This window comes from Oncorhynchus kisutch, linkage group LG12 (assembly GCF_002021735.2).
Source record: "Oncorhynchus kisutch isolate 150728-3 linkage group LG12, Okis_V2, whole genome shotgun sequence".
NCBI lineage: Eukaryota > Metazoa > Chordata > Actinopteri > Salmoniformes > Salmonidae > Oncorhynchus > Oncorhynchus kisutch.
In genome coordinates, this window is record NC_034185.2 from 37544271 (window position 1) to 37571489 (window position 27219).

At 45.5% G+C, this 27219-nt stretch overlaps 1 protein-coding gene across 8 annotated transcripts in view; it reads right to left on the bottom strand.

Annotated features, from left to right (window-relative positions):
- LOC109900966 (ena/VASP-like protein) overlaps positions 1-27219 on the bottom strand; it is a 68639-nt gene that overhangs the window by 16825 nt on the left and 24595 nt on the right. For 4 of the 8 annotated variants that reach the window (XM_031837493.1, XM_031837492.1, XM_031837487.1 and 1 more), the window contains exons 2-3: positions 6889-7057; positions 3587-3764 (exon numbers count right to left, since the gene is read on the bottom strand). In XM_031837493.1, the coding sequence (XP_031693353.1) occupies positions 3587-3764; positions 6889-7057 (347 nt within the window). Of the gene's footprint in view, positions 1-3586; positions 3765-6882; positions 7058-27219 lie in introns of all 8 variants that reach the window. The other 4 variants (XM_031837489.1, XM_031837490.1, XM_031837486.1 and 1 more) reach the window with 1 other exon arrangement.

The window sequence follows — 27219 nt, forward strand, 5'->3', positions numbered from 1 at the left end:
CTCTCTCTCTCTCGCTCACACTCTCTATTGTATAGCTGTGTCTCTCCAACTCTCCATCGCAGCTTTCTTCATCTCTCTCTTCTCTCCTCTCTCTCTCTCTTCTCCTCATCACACTCTCTCTGTTATAGCTGTGTCCTCCATCCTCCCATACTCTCTCTCTCTCTCTCTCTCCTCTCATCTCTACACTCTCTATGTATAGCTGTGTCTCCAATCTCCATCTCTCTCTTCCTCTCATCTCTCATCTCCTCGATGGTATACTGTTGGTCTCCCATCCTCCATCTCTCTCTCTCTCACACTCTCTTATGTCAATAGCTGGGTCTCTCCATCTCCATCTTCTCCTCTCTCTCTATCTCTCCATCTCTGCTTCACACTCTTCTATGTATAGCTGTGGTCTCCATCATCCATCTCCCTCTTCATCACTCATCTATGTATAGCTGTTTGTCTATCACATACTACCATCTCTCTCTCTTTCCTCTCTCTCTCTCTCTCTCCTCTCTCTCTCTCACGTCTATGTTATAGCTGTCTCTCCCATTCTCCATCGCTCTCTCTCTCTCTATCTCTCTCTATCACACTCTCTATGTATAGCTGTGTCTCTCCATCTCCCTCTCTCTCTCTCTCTCTCACACACACCTCTCTATGTATAGCTGTGTCTCCATCTCCATCTCCCTCTCTCACTCTCTATGTATAGCTGTGTCTCTCCATCTCCATCTCTCTCTCTCTCTCTCTCTCTCTCTCTCACTCTCTATGTATAGCTGTGTCTCCATCTCCATCTCTCTCTCTCTCACACTCTCTATGTATAGCTGTGTCTCTCCATCTCCATCTCTCTCTCTCTCTCTCTCTCACTCTCTATGTATAGCTGTGTCTCCATCTCCATCTCTCTCTCTCTCTCACACTCTCTATGTATAGCTGTGTCTCTCCATCTCCATCTCCATCTCTCTCTCTCTCTCTCTCTCTCTCTCACACTCTCTATGTATAGCTGTGTCTCCATCTCCATCTCCCTCTCTCACTCTCTATGTATAGCTGTGTCTTTCCATCTCCATCTCTCTCTCTCTTGCTATCTGTCTCTCTCTCTCTATTGCTCTCTCTCTCCCCTTCTATCATTCTCTCTCTATTGCTCTCTCTCCCCCTCTGTCTGTCATTATCTCTCTATCACTCTCTCTGTATAGCTGTCTCTCAATCTCTCTCTCTCACTCTCTTTCTCTCTCTCCGTCATTCTCACTCTCTCTCCCCCTCTATCATTCTCTCTCTATCACTCTCTCTGTCATTCTCTCTCTCTCTCTCTCTATCACTCTCTCCCCCTCTATCATTCTCTCTCTCTCTCCCTCTCTCTATCGCTCTCTCTCCCCCTCTCTCCGCCATTCTCTCTCTATCGCTCTCTCCCCCTCTCTCTGTCCCAGGAGATTATGACACTGCAGTGTGTATGACAGTGCCCGCAGTGTGTGTGTGTGTGTTTGTTTGTTAATGTGTACAGTACACTGAATGTGTGTGTGTTTATGAGGGTGTGTGCGTAAATGGGTTAATCTGAGTCCAAAGGGGTAATTAATGTCATCATCTTTAAAGCGAATTAACTCTGTCACCACCGGGGTGAGTTTTGGGGTCCAGTGTGAGGTGATAATCTTAGCCTGACGCCTCTTGATACATTACAACAGGAGCAAAGCATGTAGATATAAAATGAGTTAGATTGGCTGTGTTGTCATTTATATATCCTGTACTGGGTTCCAGTTGCACATTGCCTCTTGACGCCTTTGCACTGTCAATGGCTCCGTCTATTGTCTTGCAATGTATGTGCTCATTTGGCTCTATGCCATGGTTTCAACGTCCACGTGTGAAGTTGTGGAGCGCAAGAAATGCAAAGCTAATTCCCGTAAAAGGCCATAGAGAGAGTGAACTGAGTGACCTTGCTGTGGGGTGACCATAGAGAGAACCTGGGGTGCAACTAATATTTTCTCGGATAAACACTCCAAACAGCCTACCCGACCGCTCAGAGGCGTCCACATGGTCTTAAAGCACACTGCTTCCTCATTTTGTATCACATTCCAAAGATACAACTTAGGGGGGGGGAATGCTATTTCAGAATGTGAAAATGAAAGTTGTGCCCCTGGAAAGAACTATGAGGTTGGTTTTGTGGAGGACCTCTAACAGAATGACAGGACAGTAAATATGGACTGACAGACAGGCAGCCCCAGCACTCTGACTCACCTGCATTATTCAAACTGCATTAGAAAAACTAACCTGTCTAGAACCTTTTTCTGCCTCTCAGCCCCTTCATCATTTTAGAGTTAAGTCCATTTTCGAATCAGTCCATTCAGTCGAAGTGGATTGAAATTCCAATCGGAAAATTGGGTCATTGAAAGTAAGTGCCACCCGTTCATACCTCAGATTGACTGAATTGGAATGGAATTGACCTCACCTTGCATGACAGGCTCCCTTTCCCCTCTTGCCATAATTAATGAGATTTACAGTAAAAAGGGTACAGATGTAGAATCATAATTTGAGCCAGTTTGCTACGGCAGGAAAATAATCCTGCAGCAAGAGGACATGTGAATTATTATGTGGATTATAATTAATGGAACTTTTTTGTAGGGGTTGATACATTTTTCATTAGGGCAAATCAAACCTGACACTTTAAAGTGGTAATTACAAACTTTAGAAGCCTTTTTAAAATCTTGAATACAATGCCGTGCAGGAAAATTCTCAGCAACAACAGAGTGATCAAATTAAGATCTACATCTGTAGGGCTTTCCCAATTCATGTTGTCTATTCACGCCCCCCCCCCCCCCCCAATCTGCCTGTTGTTGCCCACTGTCACTCAGTGGGCAACACTGGACCTATTAACACCCTGAGCCTCACAGACACACACTGGGCTTGACTCACAGTGGCTACACACACACACACACACACACAGCCAAGCACACAAAGAGCCTGCCTGACCGACTGTCATGTATTATGAGACCCATATGTTTTGAACCTGTGTGTGTGTGTCTATGTGTGTGGTGTGGTGTGTGTGTGTGTGTTTGCATGTTGATGTGTGTGTGTGTGCATGTTTGTGTGTGTCTGTGTGCATCCTGAGTGTGTGCATGTCTGTGTGTGTGTGTATGTGTGTGCATGCGTGCGTGCATGCGTTTGTGCGGGTGTGTGTGCGTGTTCGGATGTGTGTGTGTGTGTTTGCATGTCGATGTGTGTGTGTGTGCATGTTTGTGTGTGTCTGTGTGCATCCTGAGTGCGTGCATGTCTGTGTGTGTGTGTATGTGTGTATGTGTGTGCATGCGTGCGTGCGGGTGTGTGTGCGTGTTCGGGTGTGTGTCTGTGTGTCTGTGAGCCAAACTGCTTCATTAGTATTGTTAATCTGGTCTCTGGTGAACTTAGATACACTGGTCCATCTGTCAGTGTCAAACTCCATAGGCTTTATCTCGTTAGCACGTTACAGTTTAAAAACAGAACACATCTGATCAGCCAAACTGCAAGTTAATAATAGTAGACGCAAGCACACACACACACACCATCTCCCTTACACGCACACACACCCGAACACACCCCAGGACACACACACACACACCCCATCTCCCTTACACACTCTCTCTCTCACCTCCGTCCTGAGTGCTGAGGACATTGAGAGCAAACAGCATGGCATTGGAGAAGGTGGTAGCTTCCTCCTTGCTGGCGAAGTTGAGTCCGTAGACCTGACGGGCATCACGCCACTGGTGGAAGGTGGGCGTGGCCTGGTTATACTTCAGACCCTTCACTATGGAGTAGTTGATTACCACCTGGAGAGGAGAGATGGAGAGGTAGAGAGATGGAGAGGTAGAGAGATGGAGAGGTGGAGAGGTGGTGAGATGGAGAGGGAGAGATGGAGAGGTTGTGACATGGAGAGGTGGTGAGATGGAGAGATGGAGAGGTAGAGAGATGGAGAGGTAGAGAGGTGGTGAGATGGAGAGGTGGTGAGATGGATAGATGGAGAGGTGTATAGATGGAGAGGTGGTGAGATGGAGAGATGGAGAGATGGAGAGGTGGTGAGATGGAGAGGTGGAGAGATGGAGAGGTGGAGAGATGGATAGGTGGTGAGATGGAGAGATGGAGAGGTGGTAAGATGGAGAGATGGAGAGGTGGAGAGATGGAGGAGGTGGAGAGATGGAGAGGTGGAGAGATGGAGAGGTGGTGAGATGGAGAGGTGGTGAGATGGAGAGATGGAGAGGTAGAGAGATGGAGAGGTGGTGAGATGGAGAGAAGGAGAGATAGAGAGATGGAGAGGTGGTGAGATGGTGAGGTGGTGAGATGGAGAGATGGTGAGATGGAGAGGTGGTGAGATGGAGAGATGGAGAGGTGGATAGATGGAGAGGTGGAGAGATGGAGAGGTGGTGAGATGGAGAGGTGGTGAGATGGAGAGATGGAGAGGTGGTGAGATGGAGAGATGGAGAGGTGGATAGATGGAGAGGTGGAGAGATGGTGAGATGGAGAGATGGAGAGGTGGTGAGATGGAGAGATGGAGAGGTGGTGAGATGGAGAGGTGGAGAGATGGAGCGGTGGAGAGATGGAGAGGTGGTGAGATGGAGAGATGGAGAGATGGAGAGGTGGAGAGATGGAGAGGTGGTGAGATGGAGAGATGGAGAGGTGGTGAGATGGAGAGATGGAGAGATGGAGAGGTGGAGAGATGGAGAGGTGGAGAGATGGAGAGGTGGTGAGATGGAGAGATGGAGATGAGGTGGAGAGATGGAGAGGTGGAGAGATGGAGAGGTGGTGAGATGGAGAGGTGGTGAGATGGAGAGATGGAGAGGTAGAGAGATGGAGAGGTGGTGAGATGGAGAGAAGGAGAGAGAGAGATGGAGAGGTGGTGAGATGGAGAGGTGGTGAGATGGAGAGGTGGAGAGGTGGTGAGATGGAGAGATGGAGAGGTGGTGAGATGGAGAGGTGGTGAGATGGAGAGATGGAGAGGTGGATAGATGGAGAGGTGATGAGATGGAGAGGTGGTGAGATGGAGAGGTGGAGAGATGGAGAGGTGGTGAGATGGAGAGGTGGTGAGATGGAGAGATGGAGAGGTGGATAGATGGAGAGGTGGAGAGATGGTGAGATGGAGAGATGGAGAGGTGGATAGATGGAGAGGTGGAGAGGTGGAGAGATGGAGAGGTGGTGAGATGGAGAGATGGATAGATAGAGAGGTGGAGAGATGGAGAGGTGGTGAGATGGAGAGATGGAGAGGTGGTGAGATGGAGAGATGGAGAGGTGGTGAGATGGAGAGGTGGTGAGATGGAGAGATGGATAGATGGAGAGGTGGAGAGATGGAGAGGTGGTGAGATGGAGAGATGGAGAGGTGGTGAGATGGAGAGGTGGTGAGATGGATAGATGGAGAGGTGGAGAGATGGAGAGGTGGAGAGATGGAGAGGTGGTGAGATGGAGAGATGGAGAGGTGGATAGATGGAAAGGTGGAGAGATGGAGAGGTGGTGAGGTGGATAGATGGAGAGGTGGAGAGATGGAGAGGTGGTGAGATGGAGAGATGGAGAGGTGGTGAGATGGAGAGGTGGTGAGATGGAGAGATGGAGAGGTGGATAGATGGAGAGGTGGAGAGATGGAGAGGTGGTGAGATGGAGAGATGGAGAGGTGGTGAGATGGAGAGATGGAGAGGTGGATAGATGGAGAGGTGGAGAGATGGTGAGATGGAGAGATGGAGAGGTGGATAGATGGAGAGGTGGAGAGGTGGAGAGATGGAGAGGTGGTGAGATGGAGAGATGGAGAGGTGGTGAGATGGAGAGATGGATAGATGGAGAGGTGGAGAGATGGAGAGGTGGTGAGATGGAGAGATGGAGAAGTGGTGAGATGGAGAGATGGAGAGGTGGTGAGATGGAGAGATGGATAGATGGAGAGGTGGAGAGATGGAGAGGTGGTGAGATGGAGAGATGGAGAGGTGGTGAGATGGAGAGGTGGTGAGATGGAGAGGTGGTGAGATGGATAGATGGAGAGGTGGAGAGATGGAGAGGTGGTGAGATGGAGAGATAGAGAGGTGGATAGATGGAGAGGTGGTGAGATGGAGAGATGGAGAGGTGGTGAGATGGAGAGGTGGTGAGATGGAGAGATGGAGAGGTGGATAGGTGGAGAGATGGAGAGGTGGTGAGATGGAGAGATGGAGAGGTGGTGAGATGGAGAGGTGGTGAGATGGAGAGATGGAGAGGTGGATAGATGGAGAGGTGGAGAGATGGAGAGGTGGTGAGATGGAGATATAGAGAGGTAGAGAGATGGAGAGGTGGTGAGATGGAGAGATGGAGAGGTGGTGAGATGGAGAGATGGAGAGGTGGTGAGATGGAGAGATGGAGAGGTGGTGAGATGGAGAGGTGGAGAGATGGAGAGGGGTGAGATGGAGAGATGGAGAGGTGGAGAGATCGTGAGGTAGAGAGAAGGAGAGGTGGAAAGGTGGAGAGGTGGAGAGGAGGAGAGATGGAGAGGAGGATAGGTGGAGAGGAGGAGAGGTGGAAAGGAGGAGAGGTGGAGAGGAGGAGAGGTGGAAAGGAGGAGAGGTGGAAAGAAGGAGAGGTGGAGAGGAGGAGAGGTAGAGAGGTGGAGAGGTAGAGAGGAGGAGAGGTAGAGAGGTGGAGAGGTGGAGAGGAGGAGAGGTGGAGAGTTGGAAAGGTAGAGAGTTGGAGAGGTAGAGAGGAGGAGAGGTGGAGAGGTGGAGAGGAGGAGAGGTGGAGAGTTGGAAAGGTAGAGAGGTGGAGAGGTGGAGAGGAGGAGAGGTGGAGAGGAGGAGAGGAGGAGAGGTGGAAAGGTAGAGAGGTGGAAAGGAGGAGAGAGTTCATGGTTACCTTCAAGGCCATTTTAGATCAATGTGTGTGTGTGTGTGTGTGTGTGAGCTTGTGAGTGTGTGTGTGTGTTTGTGAGTGCGTGTGTGTGTGTACCTCTACCTGCTGGTCCTGTAACTTTACTCCCACCACACGGAAGGTGTTGTTGGCAGTGTTGTGGTAGATGTTGATGCGGCTGAAGCCCTGCTGACCTGGCTTGATGGGAACCCACTTCTTACTGCCGTCATCATAGACCATGACAGAGGCGCGTGCCTGGCAGATACTCTGCTCACTGAGGGGGAAGAGAGAAACAATAAGTCAATTTCTTTATCAATCAATCAATTGATCAATTTGAACCATCATACACCACCATCATACCTCACCATCATACACCACCATCATACACCACCATCATACCTCACCATCATACACCACCATCATACACCACCATCATACCTCACCATCATACCTCACCATCATACACCACCATCATACACCACCATCATACCTCACCATCATACACCACCATCATACACCACCATGCACCACCATCATACCTCACCATCATACACCACCATCATGCACCACCATCATGCACCACCATCATACCTCACCATCATACACCACCATCATACACCACCATCATACACCACCATCATACACCACCATCATACCTCACCATCATACCTCACCATCATACACCACCATCATACACCACCATCATACCTCACCATCATACACCACAATCAAGCACCACCATCATACCTCACCATCATACATCACCATCATACCTCACCCTCATACACCACCATCATACACCACCATCATACCTCACCATCATACACCACCATCATACCTCACCATCATACACCACCATCATACACCACCATCATACACCACCATCATACACCACCATCATACCTCACCATCATGCACCACCATCATACACCACCACCATTCACCACCACAGAGGCTCAGCATGGCAGATACTCAGCAGTCAACCTTGAGACAATCAATCAACCAATTCATTATAATTTTATCAACGAATGAGCACAGTGCAGTGCATCTTTAAGACAGTATCAGTCATCAATCACTCAAGGAACCAATAAATAAAAACACCATTTTGTTTGGTTTACGTTGCTTATGACAAAGAACACATTGAGCAGTGCACTGCAGGCCAATCCAGCTGCAGGTCATGTGATTGATTGAAAAGCCCTCCATCCAAACCTAATGAGACATCTATACATGTACACAGCTAGACCAGAGTCTGCTGCTACTGTTATAAATATGTGTGTGTGTTTGTTTGTGTGTGTTTGTGCCGCCAGCGTTGGGCCTGCCTACTCCCCCATCTTACTGCATTTATCACAGCCCACTGAGGCTCTCTCTCTCCACTGACCTTCACCGTGTTGTGCTGGCACACACGCACACACACACACACACACACACACACACACACACACACACACACACACACACACACACACACACACACACACACACACACACACACACACACAGCTCAATTCACTCCAGCCTTGACTATTGTAGCCAGTAAGTGTCAACAAAGGAGAACACTCTCATCGTTCTTTTCTTAAGTCACAAGCACAGAGATGTGAGATGTCACACAAAAGGCAAGGGAGGGATGGAAAGAAGATGAAAGCAAAGGAGAGACGAAGAGGAGAGACAGAGGATAGGAGGAGGTAGGGAAAGGAAAGGAGGAAAGGAGAGGGGAAATCTAGGAAAGGAGGGAAGGAGAGGAGAGACAGAAAAAAGTAGGGAAGGATGTGAGATGAGAAAAGGATGGAATGAGGATGGATACAAGGAGAGACAGAGGGAACAAGAGGGAAAGGGAAGGGGACTAGGAGAGGAAGGGGAAAAGGGGGGAGGAGGAAGGGGGGAAGAGGGAGAATTTTGGCATACAAATGAGAATAACAAGAGAGAGACCCATCTGTGCCTCTGCTTCAGTGCCAGGCTAAAATTAGTGGAACTGCCCCTGGGGCAGTCAGAAAGAGCTGCGTCAGAGTAGAGAGAGAGAGAGGTAGGATAGGAGGAGAATGGTGGGGGTTGAGATCCTAAGAGAGAGACATACTAGGTGAGTGGAGAAAGTGAGAGAGAGGTAGAGAGAGAGAGGTAGAGAGAGAGAGAGAGAGAGCTAGAGAGAGAGAGAGAGAGAGAGAGAGAGAGTGAGTGTGTCTACTGCCGTAATGGATAAACAAGCAGACAGGGCCTTCCTGTCTCTCAAGCTCATCCCAATAGTCCAGTTCACTAACTCCAGCCAGGATAGTGGATGGGAATAGAGCAGGCCTATAGTCAGGGCTATTCAATTACTGTCCTGGAGGACCAAAACACTTCTGGTTCTCACCACCTGGTCATGGACTGATTTAAACCTGGAACACCAGGTGAGTGAACTCTTTGGCCAATCAACGTCATTTGTTGATCAATCAACAACCCTTTGCGGCTAGTGATTTGAGGTCTAGTGATAGCAAAGTAGATGCTGCTCAGAAACACACAGCAGGGGTGGCAGGATAGCCTAGTGGTTAGAGTGTTGGACTAGTAACCAGAAGGTTGCAAGTTCAAACCCACGAGCTGACAAGGTACAAATCTGTTGTTCTACCCCTGAACAGGCAGTTAACCCACTGTTCCTAGGCTGTCATTGAAAATAAGAATTTGTTCTTAACTGACTTGCCTAGTTAAGTAAAAAAAATAAGAACACCATATCTTGAAAACACTGTTGATTTTTAAGTGAGAAAGCCTTGGTTATAATTAACCACACATCTTAGGGGGAGCGTTGACGCTACACACTGCAGTAGGGTGGTGGGAGTGACGCCATACACAAGCGCTTCCCATCTTAACAGGCTTTAAATCAGCCAGTGTAGCAGCAAAGTAGTGAGCTGTTTTCATTTCTTTTTTATAACTAGGCGGCTGAGTTCATTTTTGAATTTTTAAGGAGTTCTTGGCAGTCGGACGGAAAATGGCGCCTCCCCCCACTGGCATGAATAAATGAGACTCAATGGGAGAGAGAGAGAGAGAGAGAGAGAGAGAGAGAGAGAGAGAGAGAGAAAGAGATGATATCTATTCAGAGGCACACATACTGCATTTTCCCTGCACGCCATAAGTCACAACCATTGACAAATGTGCAAAAGTCCCATTTTTCTGTATGCACTAACTATTTTGACTCATCACATACACTGCTGCTACTATTTAATATCTATCCTGTTAACTAGTCCCTAACCACTTGGGTAGCCTAGTGGTTAGAGCTTTGGACTAGTAACCGAAAGGTTGCAAGTTCAAATCCCTGAGCTGACAAGGTACAAATCTGTTGTTCTGCCCCTGAACAGGCAGTTAACCCACTGTTCCTAGGCTGTCATTGAAAATAAGAATTTGTTCTTATCTGACTTTTCTAGTTAAATAAAAAATCCCAGTTATACAGTGCCTTGCGAAAGTATTCGGCCCCCTTGAACTTTGCGACCTTTTGCCACATTTCAGGCTTCAAACATAAAGATATAAAACTGTATTTTTTTGTGAAGAATCAACAACAAGTGGGACACAATCATGAAGTGGAACGACATTTATTGGACATTTCAAACTTTTTTAACAAATCAAAAACTGAAAAATTGGGCGTGCAAAATTATTCAGCCCCTTTACTTTCAGTGCAGCAAACTCTCTCCAGAAGTTCAGTGAGGATCTCTGAATGATCCAATGTTGACCTAAATGACTAATGATGATAAATACAATCCACCTGTGTGTAATCAAGTCTCCGTATAAATGCACCTGCACTGTGATAGTCTCAGAGGTCCATTAAAAGCGCAGAGAGCATCATGAAGAACAAGGAACACACCAGGCAGGTCCGAGATACTGTTGTGAAGAAGTTTAAAGCCGGATTTGGATACAAAAAGATTTCCCAAGCTTTAAACATCCCAAGGAGCACTGTGCAAGCGATAATATTGAAATGGAAGGAGTATCAGACCACTGCAAATCTACCAAGACCTGGCCGTCCCTCTAAACTTTCAGCTCATACAAGGAGAAGACTGATCAGAGATGCAGCCAAGAGGCCCATGATCACTCTGGATGAACTGCAGAGATCTACAGCTGAGGTGGGAGACTCTGTCCATAGGACAACAATCAGTCGTATATTGCACATATCTGGCCTTTATGGAAGAGTGGCAAGAAGAAAGCCATTTCTTAAAGATATCCATAAAAAGTGTTGTTTAAAGTTTGCCACAAGCCACCTGGGAGACACACCAAACATGTGGAAGAAGGTGCTCTGGTCAGATGAAACCAAAATGGAACTTTTTGGCAACAATGCAAAACGTTATGTTTGGCGTAAAAGCAACACAGCTCATCACCCTGAACACACAATCCCCACTGTCAAACATGGTGGTGGCAGCATCATGGTTTGGGCCTGCTTTTCTTCAGCAGGGACAGGGAAGATGGTTAAAATTGATGGGAAGATGGATGGAGCCAAATACAGGACCATTCTGGAAGAAAACCTGATAGAGTCTGCAAAAGACCTGAGACTGGGACGGAGATTTGTCTTCCAACAAGACAATGATCCAAAACATAAAGCAAAATCTACAATGGTATTGTCAAAAATAAACATATCCAGGTGTTAGAATGGCCAAGTCAAAGTCCAGACCTGAATCCAATCGAGAATCTGTGGAAAGAACTGAAAACTGCTGTTCACAAATGCTCTCCATCCAACCTCACTGAGCTCGAGCTGTTTTGCAAGGAGGAATGGGAAAAAATTTCAGTCTCTCAATGTGCAAAACTGATAGAGACATACCCCAAGCGACTTACAGCTGTAATCGCAGCAAAAGGTGGCGCTACAAAGTATTAACTTAAGGGGGCTGAATAATTTTGCACGCCCAATTTTTCAGTTTTTGATTTGTTAAAAAAGTTTGAAATATCTAATAAATGTCGTTCCACTTCATGATTGTGTCCCACTTGTTGTTGATTCTTCACAAAAATATACCGTTTTCTATCTTTATGTTTGAAGCCTGAAATGTGGCAAAAGGTCGCAAAGTTCAAGGGGGCCGAATACTTTCGCAAGGCACTGTATGTGCAATTATGTCAATTACCTCGTACTCCTGCACATCGACTTGGTGCTGGTACCCTGTGAATATTGCCAAGTTATCGTTACTCATTATTATGTGATGCTTTCTATTATTTCTCTATTTTCTTTCTCTCTGCATTGTTGGAAAGGGCCTTGTAAAGCATTCACTGTTAGTTTACACCTGCTGTTTATGAAGCATGTGTCAAATAAAATGTGATTTGGAGCTATACCTGAGGGGAGTGTTTGTGTTGACACACACACACACACACACACACACACACACCTGAAACCCCATATGCACACACACCATGACATTAATTCTCCTCAGGGACTCAGGTCACTGAAAGGTTAATGGTTAATAGCTCACACCAGCCTATACTGAACATCTCTCTCTCCTCCCCTAAACCCCCCTACCTCTATTTCTTTCTCCGTCCTCCGTGTTTGTGTCCCTGTTCCCCCCCCCCCCCTCTCCCTGTGGTTCATTAGTGAGTGTTTTAACGTGGTGACCGATTGGGATCTGGTGCACCCTGCCTGACCTTTCCCTGGATAATGATCACACTGGCAATACTGTTCACACTGTAGTCTGGACTGAATGGCCATGCTGTGTCACACTGTATACTGCAGACTGGCCATTCATCTCTACACAGTCATGGCTCTCTGTGGTAGAAGGTTCAGGAAGCCTTTCTTTTCTCTCGGGTTTTACAGCCTGCTGAATGAGATATGGAGGGATAGACAGAGAGAGGGAGAGAAAGAGAGAGAGAGATTGCGATGCGTATATCTTTGTTTATAGCCGAATGAGAGATGAGAGCAGGACAGAAAAAGAGGGATAGAGGGAGAAGGGAGCTGCATCTCTCTGTTTACAGCGAGCTTGAAGGCGAGAGTCATGGCGTTTTCTCATCACTATAATCACCAGCTTCACAGCGTCTGTTCCCCACTCTGTTTCCGACACAGAACCACCGGTACCCTGAGCTAAATGTACTCCGTTATCATCAGCCCCCTGATCAAAGGTGAGCCGCAAAACAAGTCTCTGTCAGCGTGAGTAGACACGCTACGTGAGTGTTCAAAGCACACAGTCGCACACGCACGCACACGCGCACGCACGCACGCACGCACGCACGCACGCACGCACACACACACACACACACACACACACACACACACACACACACACACACACACACACACACACACACACACACACACACACACACACACGTCAAGGGGAGCTTCAGTCTCAGCACTCACATTTATGATGATAACAATGGTCACGTTTAATGCACAAATCCCGATAATGAACTTTAGCCACACAGTCACTCTCAAAAACTCTAGCAAGTCAGTAATTTTTCCCCAGACTATAGTGTTGCTGTAGTGACTGGATCCTTATACTATCAGTGGCACTCTGTCTGGTTAAAATGGCCCTACTTGACAACTTAACTCTCTCCATTCTGTAAAAGGCTATTAGAGTGGAGTGGTTGAGCTGAAACGCTCTCTCTCTGTCCCACTTCCTCGCTCTCTCTCTCCCTCTCAATTTTTTTCAATTCAATTCAAAGGGCTTTATTGGCATGGGAAACATATGTTTACGTTGTCAAAGCAAGTGAAATAGATCGTAAATAAAAGTGTGGCAACAGGTGACAAATCTTGCTGCAGTGATGGCACACTGTGGTATTTCACCCAGTAGATATGGAAGTTAATCAAAATTGGATTTGTTTTTCGAATTCTGTGCAATCTGGGGGAAATCTGTGTCTCTAATATGGTCATACATTTGGCAGGAGATCAGGAAGTGCAGCTCAGTTTCCACCTCATTTTATGAGCAGTGTGCACATAGCCTGTCTTCTCTTGAGAGCCAGGTCTGACTTCGGCGGCATTTCTCAATAGCAAGGCTATGCTCACTGAGTCTGTACATAGTCAAAGCTTTCCTTAAGTTTGGGCCAGTCACAGTGGTCAGATATTCTACCACTGTGTACTCTCTGTTTAGGGCCAAAAAGCATTCTAATTTGCTCTGTGTTTTTGTTAATTCTTTCCAATGTGTCAAGTAATTATCCTTAAGTTTTCTCATGATTTGGTTCGATCTAACTGTGTTGTTGACCTGGGGCTCTGTGGGATCTGTTTGTCTTTGTAAACATGACCAGCTTGCTTAGGGGACTCATCTCGAGGTTCATCTCTATGTAGGTGGTGGCTTTGTTATGGAAGGTTTGGGAATCGCTTCCTTTTAGGTGGTTGTAGAATTTAATGGCTCTTTTCTGGATTTTGATAATTAGCGGGTATCGGCCTAATTCTGCTCTGCATGCATTATTTGGTGTTTTACGTTGTACACTGAGGATGTTTTCGCAGAATTCTGCATTCAGAGTCTCAATTTGGTGTTTGTCCCATTTTGTGAATTCTTGGTTGGTAAGTGGACCCCAGACCTAACAACCATAAAGGGCAATTGGTTCTATAACTGATTCAAGTATTTTTAGCCAGATCCTAATTGGTATGTCGAATTTTATGTTCCTTTTGATGGCATAGAAGGCCCTTCTTACCTTGTCTCTCAAATCGTTCACAGCTTTGTTGAAGTTACCTGTGGCGCTGATGTTTAGGTTGAGGTATGTGTAGTTCTTTGTGTGCTCTAGGGCAACGGTGTCGAGATGGAATTTGTATTTGTGGTCCTGACGACTGGACCTTTGTTGGAACACCATTGTTTTTGTCTTACTGAGATTTACTGTCAGGGCCCAGGTCTGGCTGAATATGTGCAGAAGATCTATGTGCTGCTGTAGGCCCTCTTTCGTTGGTGACAGAAGCACCAGATCTTCAGCAAACAGTAGAAATTTGACTTCAGATTCTCTCTTCAGATTCTAGTATGGTGAGGCTGGGTGCTGTGGACTGTTTTAGTGCCCTCGCCAATTCGTTGATATATACGTTGAAGAGAGTGGGGTTTAAGCTGCATCCCTGTCTCACTCCACGGCACTGTGGAAAGAACTGTGTGTGTTTTTTGCCAATTTTAACCGCACACTTGTTGTTTGTGTACATTGATATTATAATGTTGTATGTTTTTCCCCCAACACCACTTTCCATCAATTTGTATAGCAGACCTTCATGCCAAATTGAGTCAAAGTTTTTTTTTTTTTTATCAACAAAGCATGAGAAGACTGCCTTTGTTTTTGGTTTGTTTGTTTGTCAAATAGGGTGTGCAGGGTGAATACGTGGTCTGTCGCACAGTAATTTGGTAAAATGCCAATTTGACATTTGCTCAGTACATTGTTTTCACTGGGGAAATGTATGAGTCCGCTCTTAATGATAATGCAGAGGATTTTCCCAAGGTTGCTGTTGACGCATATCCCATGGTAGTTATTGGGGTCAAATTTGTCTCCACTTTTGTGGATTGGGTGATCAGTCCTTGGTTCCAAATATTGGGAAAGATTCCAGAGCTAAGGATGATGTTAAAGAGTTTAAGTATAGTCAATTGGAATTTGTTGTCTGTATATTTTATAAGTTCATTGAGGATACCATCATCACCACAGGCCTTTTTGGGTTGAAGGGTTTGTATTTTGTCCAGTAGTTCATTCAATGTAATTGGAGAATCCAGTGGGTTCTGGTCTTTAATATTTGATTCTAAGATTTGTATTTGATAATGTATATGTTTTTGCTGTTTGTTCTTTGTTACAGGACCAAAAAGATTGAAGAAGTGGTTGACCCATACATCTCCATTTTGGATAGATAACTGCAAATCAAAAAACAATCAAATGTTATTTGTCACATACACATGGTTAGCAGATGCTAATGCGAGTGTAGCAAAATGCTTGTGCTTCTAGTTCCCACATTGCAGTAATAACCAACGAGTAATCTAACCTGACAATTTCACAACAACTACCTTATACATATAAGTGTACAGGGATGAAGAATATGTACATAAAAATATAGGAATGAGGGATGGTACATAACTGCATAGACAAGATGCAGTAGATGGTATTGAGTACAGTATATACATATGAGATGAGTAATGTAGGGTATGTAAACATATAAAAGCAGCCAGTGATACATTTTTACATCAATCTTTCCATTATTAAAGTGACTGGAGTTGAGTCAGTATGTTGGCAGCAGCCACTCAATGTTAGTGGTGGCTGTTTAACAGTCTGATGGCCTTGAGATAGAAGCTGTTTTTCAGTCTCTCGGTCCCTGCTTTGATGCATCTGTACTGACCTCGCCTTCTGGATGGTGAATGGGTGAACAGGCAGTGGCTCGGGTGGTTGTTGTCCTTGATGATCTTTATGGCCTTCCTGTGACATCGGGTGGTGTAGGTGTCCTGGAGGACAGGTAGTTTGCCCCCGGTGATGCGTTGTGCAGACCTCACTACCCTCTGGAGAGCCTTACGGTTGTGGGTGGAGCAGTTGCCGTACCAGGCGGTGATACAGGAATGATGGCGTAAGGAAATCCTTATGTAATACATGTATCACTAGCCACCCATCTCTGTGTTGTTTAGTGTTTTCCAATTTTCCCAGAAGTGGTTAAAGTCTATGGATTCTTCAATTACATTGAGCTGATTTCTGACATGCTGTTCCTTCTTTTTCCGTAGTGTATTTCTGTATTGTTTTAGTGATTCACCATAGTGAAGGCGTAGACTCAGATTATCTGGGTCTCTATGTCTTTGGTTGGACAGGTTTCTCAATTTCTTTCTTAGGTTTTTGCATTCTTCATTAAACCATTTGTCATTGTTGTTAATTTTCTGTTTGAAATTTTTAGATTTGATAGGGAAGCTGAGAGGTCAAATATACTGTTTAGATTTTTTACTGACAAGTTTACACCTTCACTGTTACAGTGGAACGTTTGTTACAGGAAGTTGTCTAAAATGGATTGAATTAGTTGTTGACCAATTGTTTATTGGTACGTTTCCACACTTATAGCATTTCTATATATTATTCAATTCCTTTGGCTTTGATGCCTCATGACTGAGTATTGCTCTGTTCAAGAAGACCTTGATATCTCCCTTCCTCCCCCTAGTAATGCACTCAAGGTCTACTACTAAGCATTAACCTATGTACTGCGCATAACCCTGACACAGAGACACGGGAGAGACAGACAGAGAGCACAGGAGGTTGGTGGCACCTTTATTGGGGAGGACAGGCTCGTGGTAATGGCTGGAGCAGAACTAGTGGAATTGTATCAAATACATCAAACACATGGTCAACATTTTGTTTGAAGCCATTCCATTCGCTCCTTTCCAGCCATTATCATGGGGGGGAGATTAAACCTATGTAGATTTTTGGCACTCTTGCACCGTAACACAGTTCAAGTGCCACTACGATCTTTGTTATGAGGACTTTGAGGTCCAGCAAGGTCCCACAAGTAACTCTTTAGTGATGAAAGCAGAGGAGAGCAGTAGACAAATTCAGTCTTTGTGTTGCAGAGCCAGCTGCAGATGACAACAGCCAACTAACCAGCGAGCTGGCTGGCAGGACAAATACTGTTGAGCACAAATAGTTTTTCTAGTTCTTTTAAACAAAACAAGGATTCATGTTGGAGAAGTGAAGTTACAAAAATGAGCCAAGGAACTGCAAAATGAAACAGAGCGGTGTGTGTGTGTGTTTACTAACCTCACAAGGATAGTAGAATGAGGAACATTCAGACAAGTGGGGACACAAGGAAAAGGGTTATTTTAGGCTTAGAGGTTAGGTTTAGGGTTAGGGTTACAATTAGGGTTAGAATTAGGGTTAGGGGTAAATGATTGGTCCCCACAAAGACAGTAAAACAAACACGTTTGTGTGTGTATGCGTGTGTGTGTGTGATAGGGCTGGGCAATATGGCCTACAAATGTATGGGCGAGTTACAATATACAGTGCATTCAGAAAGTATTCAGACCACTTGACTTTTTCCACATTTCGTTACTTTACAGCCGTATTCTAAAACCTATTAAATTGTTTTTTTCTTCAACAATCTTCACACAACACCCCACAATGACAAAGCAAAAAACAGTTTTTTAGAAATGTTTGCATATGTATTAAAAATGTAAAATCACATTTACATAAGTACTCAGTACTTTGTTAAAGCACCTCTGGCAGTGATTACAGCCTCCAGTCTTCTTGGGTATGACGCTACAAGCTTGGCACACCTGTATTTGGGGAGTTTCTCCCATTCTTCTCTGCAGATCCTTTCAAGCTATGTCAGGTTGGATGGGGAGCATCGCTGCACAGGTATTTTCAAGTCCGGGCCACTCAAAGACATTCAGAGACTTGTCCCGAAGCCACACCTGTGTTGTCTTGGCTGTGTTCTTAAGGTCATTGTCCTGTTAGAAGGTGAACCTTCACCCCAGTATGAGTGCTCTGGAGCAGGTTTTCATCAAGGATCTCTCTGAACCTTGTTTCCGTTCATCTTTCCCTCCATCCTGACTAGTCTCCCAGTCCCTGCCGCTGAAAAACATCCCCACAGCATGATGCTGCCACCCCCATGCTTCACCGTAGGGATGGTGCCAGGTTTCCTCCAGATGTGGCGCTGGGCATTTAGGCCAAAGAGTTCAATCTTGGTTTCATCAGACCAGAGAATCTTGTTTCTTTTTCTCATGGTCTGAGAGTCCTTTAGGTGCCATTTGGCAAACTCCAAGCGGGCTGCCTTTTACTGAGGAGTGGCTTCCGTCTGGCCACTCTACCATGAAGGCCTGATTGGTGGAGTGCTGCAGAGATGTTTGTCCTTCCGGAAGGTTATTCCACCTCCACACAGGAACTATGGAGCTCTGTCAGAGTGACCATCGGGTTCTTGGTCACCTTCCTGACCAAGGCCCTTCCACTCCCGATTTCTCAGTTTGGCAGAGCAGCCAGCTCTAAGTAGAGTCTTGGTGGTTCCAAACTTCTTCCATTTAAGAATGATGGAGGACACTGTGTTCTTGGGGACATGCAACGCTGCATAAATGTTATGGTACCCTTCCCCAGATCTGTGCCTCGACACAATTCTGTCTCGAAGCTCTACGGACATTTCCTTCAACCTCATGGCTTGGTTTTTGCTCTGACATGCAGTTTCAACTGTGGGGCCTTATATAGGGCCTATATTTAGTCTCCAGAGTGGCACAGCGGTCTAAGGCACTGCATCTCAGTGTTAGAGGTGTCTCTACAGACCCTGGTTCGTTTCCAGGCTGTATCACAACAGGCCGTGATTGGGAGTCCCATAGGGCATTGTCATTATGGGGTATTGTGTGTAGATTGATGAGGAATTATTTTTTAATCATTTTTGGAATAAGGCTGTAACGTAACGTAACAAAATGTGGAAAAAGTGAATACTTTTCCGAATACACTTAATGTATTTATTTATTTTCCTTAAATAAGCTTTGTTGCACAATTAAATGACAATACACTACATTTCAAATAATCAGCAATAATCTAATGAATTCAGGGCTTGTAAAATTATACCTAAGCTTAATATAAGCCTTCCACAATCATACTCACCACTAATGTATTAATGTATTATTTTATTTAAAAAATGGTTTAACCCGCTTTTTTGCAATAATCACTTATCTGGCTTCCAAGTATGTCTATGAAAATTGCCTTTTTTTGTTACAAATAACCATAACCGTGCACAATGCACACCCACGAATAACGACCAACTTCTTGTAGCAGACATTATAGAAAATGAACACAAGCCTCGTAAACAAATCTCTCAAGCACAATCCCACATGCTAGTGGGTAGCCTGCTGATCTTCATATTTCCAGTCTAGAACAGTCGAGCTGTTATGCACACACCATCCTCCTATTTGAACAGCATGCCAGCGTGTCCACTTTCTTCAGATGTTGAAACCAAGTGGCCTGCCTGGATAAGAAGACACTCATTTCTCAGAATGATGACTTGGCCAATTCCTTCTAGAAATGTGTCTATTTGTGTTAATCGCTCATGTATAAAACATAGACTAGAGAGCTAGCACATAGCACTTTGTGGCTAAAATACGGCAAGCGGTATGTTACATGGTACTGCAATGCCAAAAGATACTGGTAAGCAACACATTTCCTCCTTTGCCTGTGTCAACGCCGTGCACGACAGAAACTGAGCATTCATTCTCGAAAATCAAATGTTCATTGATACTCCCGTTTTAGTAGGGTCTGCTGTGTGTCAATCCTGGGAGTCCGGGACATGAAAAGGATATCGTCAGAGAGGTTAAGTTCTCCTCTACTACAGTAAAACAGTGGCTCAATTTGTTTCGGAGTCCGTACGGCTGACTCTGTTGGACCAAACCTCAAATGGGAACCGCTTTTTGTCAGAGAGGAAGAAGTGACCTTTCACCTTTGTTGTTGTAAAGTGGCAGGGGGAGGGGCTTGGTGTGCGTGGAGATGAGACCCAAAAATGACAACATAAAAAACAAACAATTTTGCACTGAAATATACATTTGAATGAATGGAATTAACCCGATATATAACAAAGCCCTGGTGTGTGCACTGCTTCCAACATCAAAGCAACAGCACCATTAACATTTGGAACTGTGACACACACTAGCGATAGGAGACTAACCCTAAGCCCTGGCTAAACCTAAGCAGCGTTTGCAGACAATGCGCTAAAGACAGCTAAATCGCTGCAATCCTATTCCAACCACTGATTGCCAATTACGATAATTATGTGCTACTTTAGCCCCCTTGCTGCAAGTATTAGTCGCTCCTAACCACAGATCTGGGATCTGATTACCCTATGTCCAGTTGTTACTTTATAGAGGTATATATAAAAAAAGGCCTAACCCTGAAACAGTGGTTAGGGGCAACTTCATGCTACTCCCTCTGGGGTGTGTTTGAGCCTTTGAAATCCATTTCTGGACCCTTTTCTGTGGGATATGATAGCGGATGTGGCGTGTGTCTGTGTGAGTGTGTGTGTCTGTCTGTGTGTGTGTGTTTGTGTATGTGTGTGCCTGCCAGTGAAAATAGCTCTGCGAAAGCCTTCTGCAACATGGCAGTACACAGACAAAGTTATGAGTCAGGCTGTTATTGGAAGTCTGTTATATAAGCTGCTTGCTTGCGTATTTGGGGTTTGGTGGTGAAGCGAGGGAGTGAGAGAGAGACGGAGGGAGGGAGCAAGGGAGAGAGGAAGGGAGAGCCAGGAAGGGTGAGAGAGAGATGGGGGAGTTTTTCCCGAACATGCTCTTCTACACATCTAGAGAGCAGAGATAGAGTTGTGACTGGACATGGAATTGCTCAGTTTTAAGACATCTGGCAGATTACATTGTGAGATATTGTGAAATGTATCAGGGATTATTATTTTGCTTACCCACTCTGTCCATTTATTTGGGTTAGCCCTGGGATTGAATAGTCTATTTGGGTTAGCCCTGGGATTGAATAGTCTATTTGGGTTAGCCCTGGGATTGAATAGTCTATTTGGGTTAGCCCTGGGATTGAATAGTCTATTTGGGTTAGCCCTGGGATTGAATAGTCTATTTGGGTTAGCCCTGGGATTGAATAGTCTATTTGGGTTAGCCCTGGGATTGAATAGTCTATTTGGGTTAGCCCTGGGATTGAATAGTCTATTTGGGTTAGCCCTGGGATTGAATAGTCTATTTGGGTTAGCCCTGGGATTGAATAGTCTATTTGGGTTAGCCCTGGGATTGAATAGTCTATTTGGGTTAGCCCTGGGATTGAATAGTCTATTTGGGTTAGCCCTGGGATTGAATAGTCTATTTGGGATAGGCTTAGGGTTCATGGGCTACGCAAAGAGAGACAATTCTGTTCGGAAGGAGAGGGAAATCCCTATGGTCCAGTACTCATGCAGTGGAGACATGCAATATCTTGACCCAGATGTGTCGTGACCTGTGTATTAGAGTGGTGTTCTGTTTGGTTGTGTGTGTTGTCGTTGGAGTGTGTTTTTGTCTAAGAGTGCGTATTTGTGTCTAACTGTGTGTTAGAGCCCTGAGAGCTTGACGTGTGTTTTGGAGTGTGGGTGTGTTTCTGAGGAGTGTTTGAGAGCCTGGAGACCGGGATGCAGACTGCACAGACCATGCACGAGCACACACACACACACACACACACTCTCTCTCTCTCTCTCTCTCTCAGTTCCTGCTGCAGACCCCCTCACTTGGCTGCAGAGAGACCACGCAAGAGCACGCTAATCTGTTGGCATGACAACTGGGGTGGAATATTTGGCTGAGGAAGAAAAGATGAATGAGCTACAGTGGCTGTGATGTGATATAAATAAAAATGTCTTCCCCGAAAAGCCTTCAGAAGGCTTCAGAAGACAGACAGACAGTCAGTCTATGCTGCTTTAATTACAGACAGAGCGGAACGATGCTAGATACACACAAGTAGAGAGGGTTTGCCTCATCCTCTAGTCGTCAAAAAGCTTTTAAAGCCCAATGTGGAATTAACAAATTACACAATGAAGACTGCATGGTGATGAATCACGACCACGACATCTGTTTGGTGAGTAGGCCTAGACTTAATGATTCTGATCAAAATATGCTTGCTGTCTTTATCAAACTAATGTTTATGCATATTTTCAGTATGGGACCTGTCTATGTGTAGGGGGGGGTTATAGCCTAGCCTTAGGCTAACCAATTCTAAATGGCACTAGCAGTTCGCAAGTAGCCAAAGTGGAAAATAGACAGGATGTAATTATTCCAAAACTGCAGCTCATTGTTGGAACACATATTTCCCTACTCCAAATCAACCAGTCCATTTTTGAACGTGCGATAAAGCTGTCATCAGTTTTGCAAGGAATGTAGCTTCTGTATCTCCTCAGTGTCTGTGTTCTTATAGAATTGTACTTCTGCAGGTTTACAGGAGCTTGTGTGCGCACTCAGTAGCACGCGTGTGTAGAGGGAGCGGTCGGAAAGCAATTGAGCGAGTGGATAACAAGTCTAGATCACCTTGACTCCACGCACAGAGGCGCATGCGATGAAAGCTCTCCCCCGCATGTCATTTGGCAAATCGAACCATAACTCTTATCCTCCTGATTCCTGCTTACAAGCAAAAACTCAAACAGGAAGTACCAGTGACGAGCTTAATACGGAAGAGGTCCAATGTAGCGGACGCTAAGCGGACGCTATAGCACAGACTGGGATATGTTCCGGGATTCATCCACTGTTGTCCCCACAGTGACTCTACCCACACACTCACACATACTACACTGACACTCCAACACACACATTCTTTGGACACTGTGTTAACAACCCTCCAGGCAAGCTTCAATGCCATACAACTCTCCTTCCGTGGCCTCCAATTGCTCTTAAATACAAGTAAAACTAAATGCATGCTCTTCAACCGATCGCTACCTGCACCTACCCGCCTGTCCAACATCACTACTCTGGACGGCTGTGACTTAGAATACGTGGACAACTACAAATACTTAGGTGTCTGGTTAGACTGTAAACTCTCCTTCCAGACCCATATCAAACATCTCCAATCCAAAGTTAAATCTAGAATTGGCTTCCTATTTCGCAACAAAGCATCCTTCACTCATGCTGCCAAACATACCCTTGTAAAACTGACCATCCTACCAATCCTCGACTTTGGCGATGTCATTTACAAAATAGCCTCCAATACCCTACTCAACAAATTGGATGCAGTCTATCACAGTGCAATCCGTTTTGTCACCAAAGCCCCATATACTACCCACCATTGCGACCTGTACGCTCTCGTTGGCTGGCCCTCGCTTCATACTCGTCGCCAAACCCACTGGCTCCATGTCATCTACAAGACCCTGCTAGGCAAAGTCCCCCCTTATCTCAGCTCGCTGGTCACCATAGCATCTCCCACCTGTGGCACACGCTCCAGCAGGTATATCTCTCTAGTCACCCCCAGAACCAATTCTTTCTTTGGCCGCCTCTCCTTCCAGTTCTCTGCTGCCAATGACTGGAACGAACTACAAAAATCTCTGAAACTGGAAACACTTATCTCCCTCCCTAGCTTTAAGCACCAACTGTCAGAGCAGCTCACAGATTACTGCACCTGTACATAGCCCACCTATAATTTCGCCCAAACAACTACCTCTTTCCCAACTGTATTTAATTTAATTTATTTATTTATTTTGCTCCTTTGCACCCCATTATTTTTATTTCTATTTTGCACATTCTTCCATTGCAAAACTACCATTCCAGTGTTTTACTTGCTATATTGTATTTACTTTGCCACCATGGCCTTTTTGCCTTTACCTCCCTTCCCACCTCATTTGCTCACATTGTATATAGACTTGTTTATACTGCATTATTGACTGTATGTTTGTTTTTACTCCATGTGTAACTCCGTGTCGTTTTATCTGTCGAACTGCTTTGCTTTATCTTGGCCAGGTCGCAATTGTAAATGAGAACTTGTTCTCAACTAGCCTACCTGGTTAAATAAAGGTAAAATAAATAAATAAAATAAAACATACACACGCTCACATACACCCCTACCTTCATGTACATACTGTATTACCTCAATTACCTCAACTACCTCGTACCCCTGCACATTGACTCAGTACTGGTGCTCCTTGTTATTGTTATTTTATTGTATTACTATTTCCTTTTTTATTTAGCAAATATTTGTCATACTTTTTAACTCTTTTAAGCATTGTTGGGAAGGGGCTAGTAAGTTAGCATTTCACTGTAAACCTGGCCTCCCGAGTGGTGCAGTGGTCTAAGGCACTCCATTGCAGTGCTAGCTAGAGATCCTGGTTTGAGTCCAGGCTCTGTCGCAACCGGGAGACCCATGGGGCCGCGCACAGTTGGCCCAGTGTTGGCCGGGTTAGGGGAGGGTTTGGCCGGCAGGGGTGTCCTTGTCTCATCGCGAACTAGCGACTCCTGTGGTGGCCCGGGAGCAGTGCACGCTGACACGGTCGCCAGGTGTACAGTGTTTCCTCCGAGACAGTGGTGCATCTGGGTTAAGTGGGCATTGTGTCAAGAAGCAGTGCGGGTTGTGTTTCGGAGGACGCGCGGCTCTCGACCTCCGCCTCTCCTGAGTCCGTACGGGAGTTGCAGCGATGAGGCAAGACTGTATAACAACCAACTGGGAAGAAGAAAAGGGGTATACAATTTTTAAAAGTCTGTGTGACCAATAAAATGTGATTTGAGTTGGGTTGTTGGAGGTCAATTTGGACATTTGGACAGAAGAACGGTATAAAACCAAGGCTTGGAACTGGGTCTGAATTTCTAGTTGAATTCCCGCTGACAGCAGTGCAGAGACATGAGAGCGCCTTTAATTGCTTCCCACAGATGATGACATAAAACATCTAAGAGTTTCCTAAGCAAAGTGTCACACTGAGAGTTTGAAAAGAGAGTGAGAGAGAGAGAGAGAGAGAGAGAGGAAAAGAAGTGGTGGGGTTCCAGGGAAACCGTGTTGGCGGATGAACGAGTGTCTAACGTGAGGCCTTAAAGGTAGCTTTCACCTCCACGTCTGATACACTTTGGCCAAAAACTACTGGCTGTGTAGACTGGCAGGCGTGTTACAGCAGGGCTGGAGCAAAAGCCTGAATGAGAGGAGGGTTGGCCATCCCTGTCATGCTGAGTGTGTCAAACTCTGTTCAAGATTTAGAAATTCAGAGGGTGGCATTTTCACACTAAGGGCTGGAATGTTCAATGGAGTCTCCAAGAGAAACCCCATTTAAAGTGTATTTTTTTGGGGCCAGGTAGAAATGTGCTTAATTTGGTTCCGGGAACCCCCCCCCCCCCCCAATGTTCCCAAAGACAATTATTACAAGTCTAAATAGAATTTAGAATGCTATTGTCAAGGCAAATAATTTAGTGAAGGGGTAATTTGGTGCCAACAAACTTTTTAGCCAAAGTCTGGGTGGATGGCTCATCAGATCTCGAGGCTTTAAGTCGACACACAAACAAACAGGCCTTTGATCAGTCATACCTTGGATTACTCTTAGTCTACCCATCTCAGGAAGAAAGGCACAACGATCAAATGAAACTCTAGGTCTTGGCCAACCAAATCTTGGTTAAGATTGCCTCCCCTCGTAAAACTCTGAGGTTTACGTCACGACACGAGAGAGGAGAGTGGGAAATAACTGGGAGCTCTCGAAGCAAAACAAAAAGTATTGTGTGGCTGCCAGTCCAGTCCAATTAAGGAGCCTGAAATGAATCAGGAAGAGTGACAAACTACATCTACATCTACACCAGATATTCAGCCTCTCTTGGAGGAAATCAAAAAAGCCCACTTTGCCATAAAGTCTCGCTCAGTCTTAGAGCAGGGTCAGAGAGAGAGAGACACTTTCCTGTCTATCTAGTTAGTTTTCATGGGAAGATGATCTCGTACTAATGAGTATTCACTGGAATGTGTAATATTGAGTCTACTGCTACCACACAGGCTATGTCTACCTCAACCGGAAATAGCAGTTTTGCTTTACGCACATTAGGAGACCTAAATAAGGTGGTCGTGGAATGTGTGTGTGTGTGTGCGTGCGTGCGTGCCTATCAATCTTCCAGGGCTCCCTTGAGAGAGAGAGAGAGAGAGAGAGAGAGAGAGATGGAGGTGACTGAGGGCGGGAGTGCTGTCAGAGTCATACCATGAACACAGATACTCACAAACCTTTTTCCCCTCTGCTAGGGATGGAATTAGGGACAGTAAGAGTGAGGGATGAAAGAATGAGGGATGAGAGAAAGGATGAGAAGGAGATCTGAGGAAGGATGCGACCTGCCCTGGGGCTGCTTTCTCCAGCTTGACGTCATTTAACTGATGGCCCGTAACCGCGACGACAGACACACACACGCACGCCCCCCCCCCCCCCCCCCCCCCCACACACACACACACAAACACACGACAGACGGCTAATTCAACTTGAAACTTTATATTTTATGACGGTTGAGCGTTTGACCGAGGCCGTCTGGGCTAAGTGCTCACTCACACAATGAAACTGGCAACACAGTCAGTCTGCTTCCCTTTACTTACAGTATGACAGAAAGCCATCCCTCGTCTCTACTCACACAATGGTTGGGTCTGCAACCTGCAGCCCAATCTGGATATCACTGCAACTTCTCTGTTTTACATCTATTGCATCATTTTACAGTGTATTTCTTGCATGGCAACCACATGTGTGGGGACATTTTCCATGATTTGACAGAGTCTTAGGCAGACAGACAGACACTTCCTATTCCCAGGAGAATCGTACAACAGGAAAACTTACTATCACCCCAATACCTAATCATACAAGCAATAATGTCCAGTCCAGTAGCCTGAGGCTTTAAACGTGATCTTTAGAATGGGCTGAATGATAACAATGAATCAGTTAAAAGAGGTTTGGGTCACTGTTACTTTTGGGGGATAGTAAATCCCTTACAGCGATAGAGAGGAACTGAGAGAGAGAGGGAGAGAGAGTGAGAGTGAGGGTCAGAGAGACAGAGAGACAGAGAGAGAGAGAGAGAGAGAGAGAGAGAGGGTCAGAGAGACAGAGAGAGAGATAGTGAGGGTCAGAGAGACAGAGAGAGATAGTGAGGGTCAGAGAGACAGAGAGAGAGAGAGAGAGACAGACAGATGGGGTGTGAGAGAGAGAGAGAG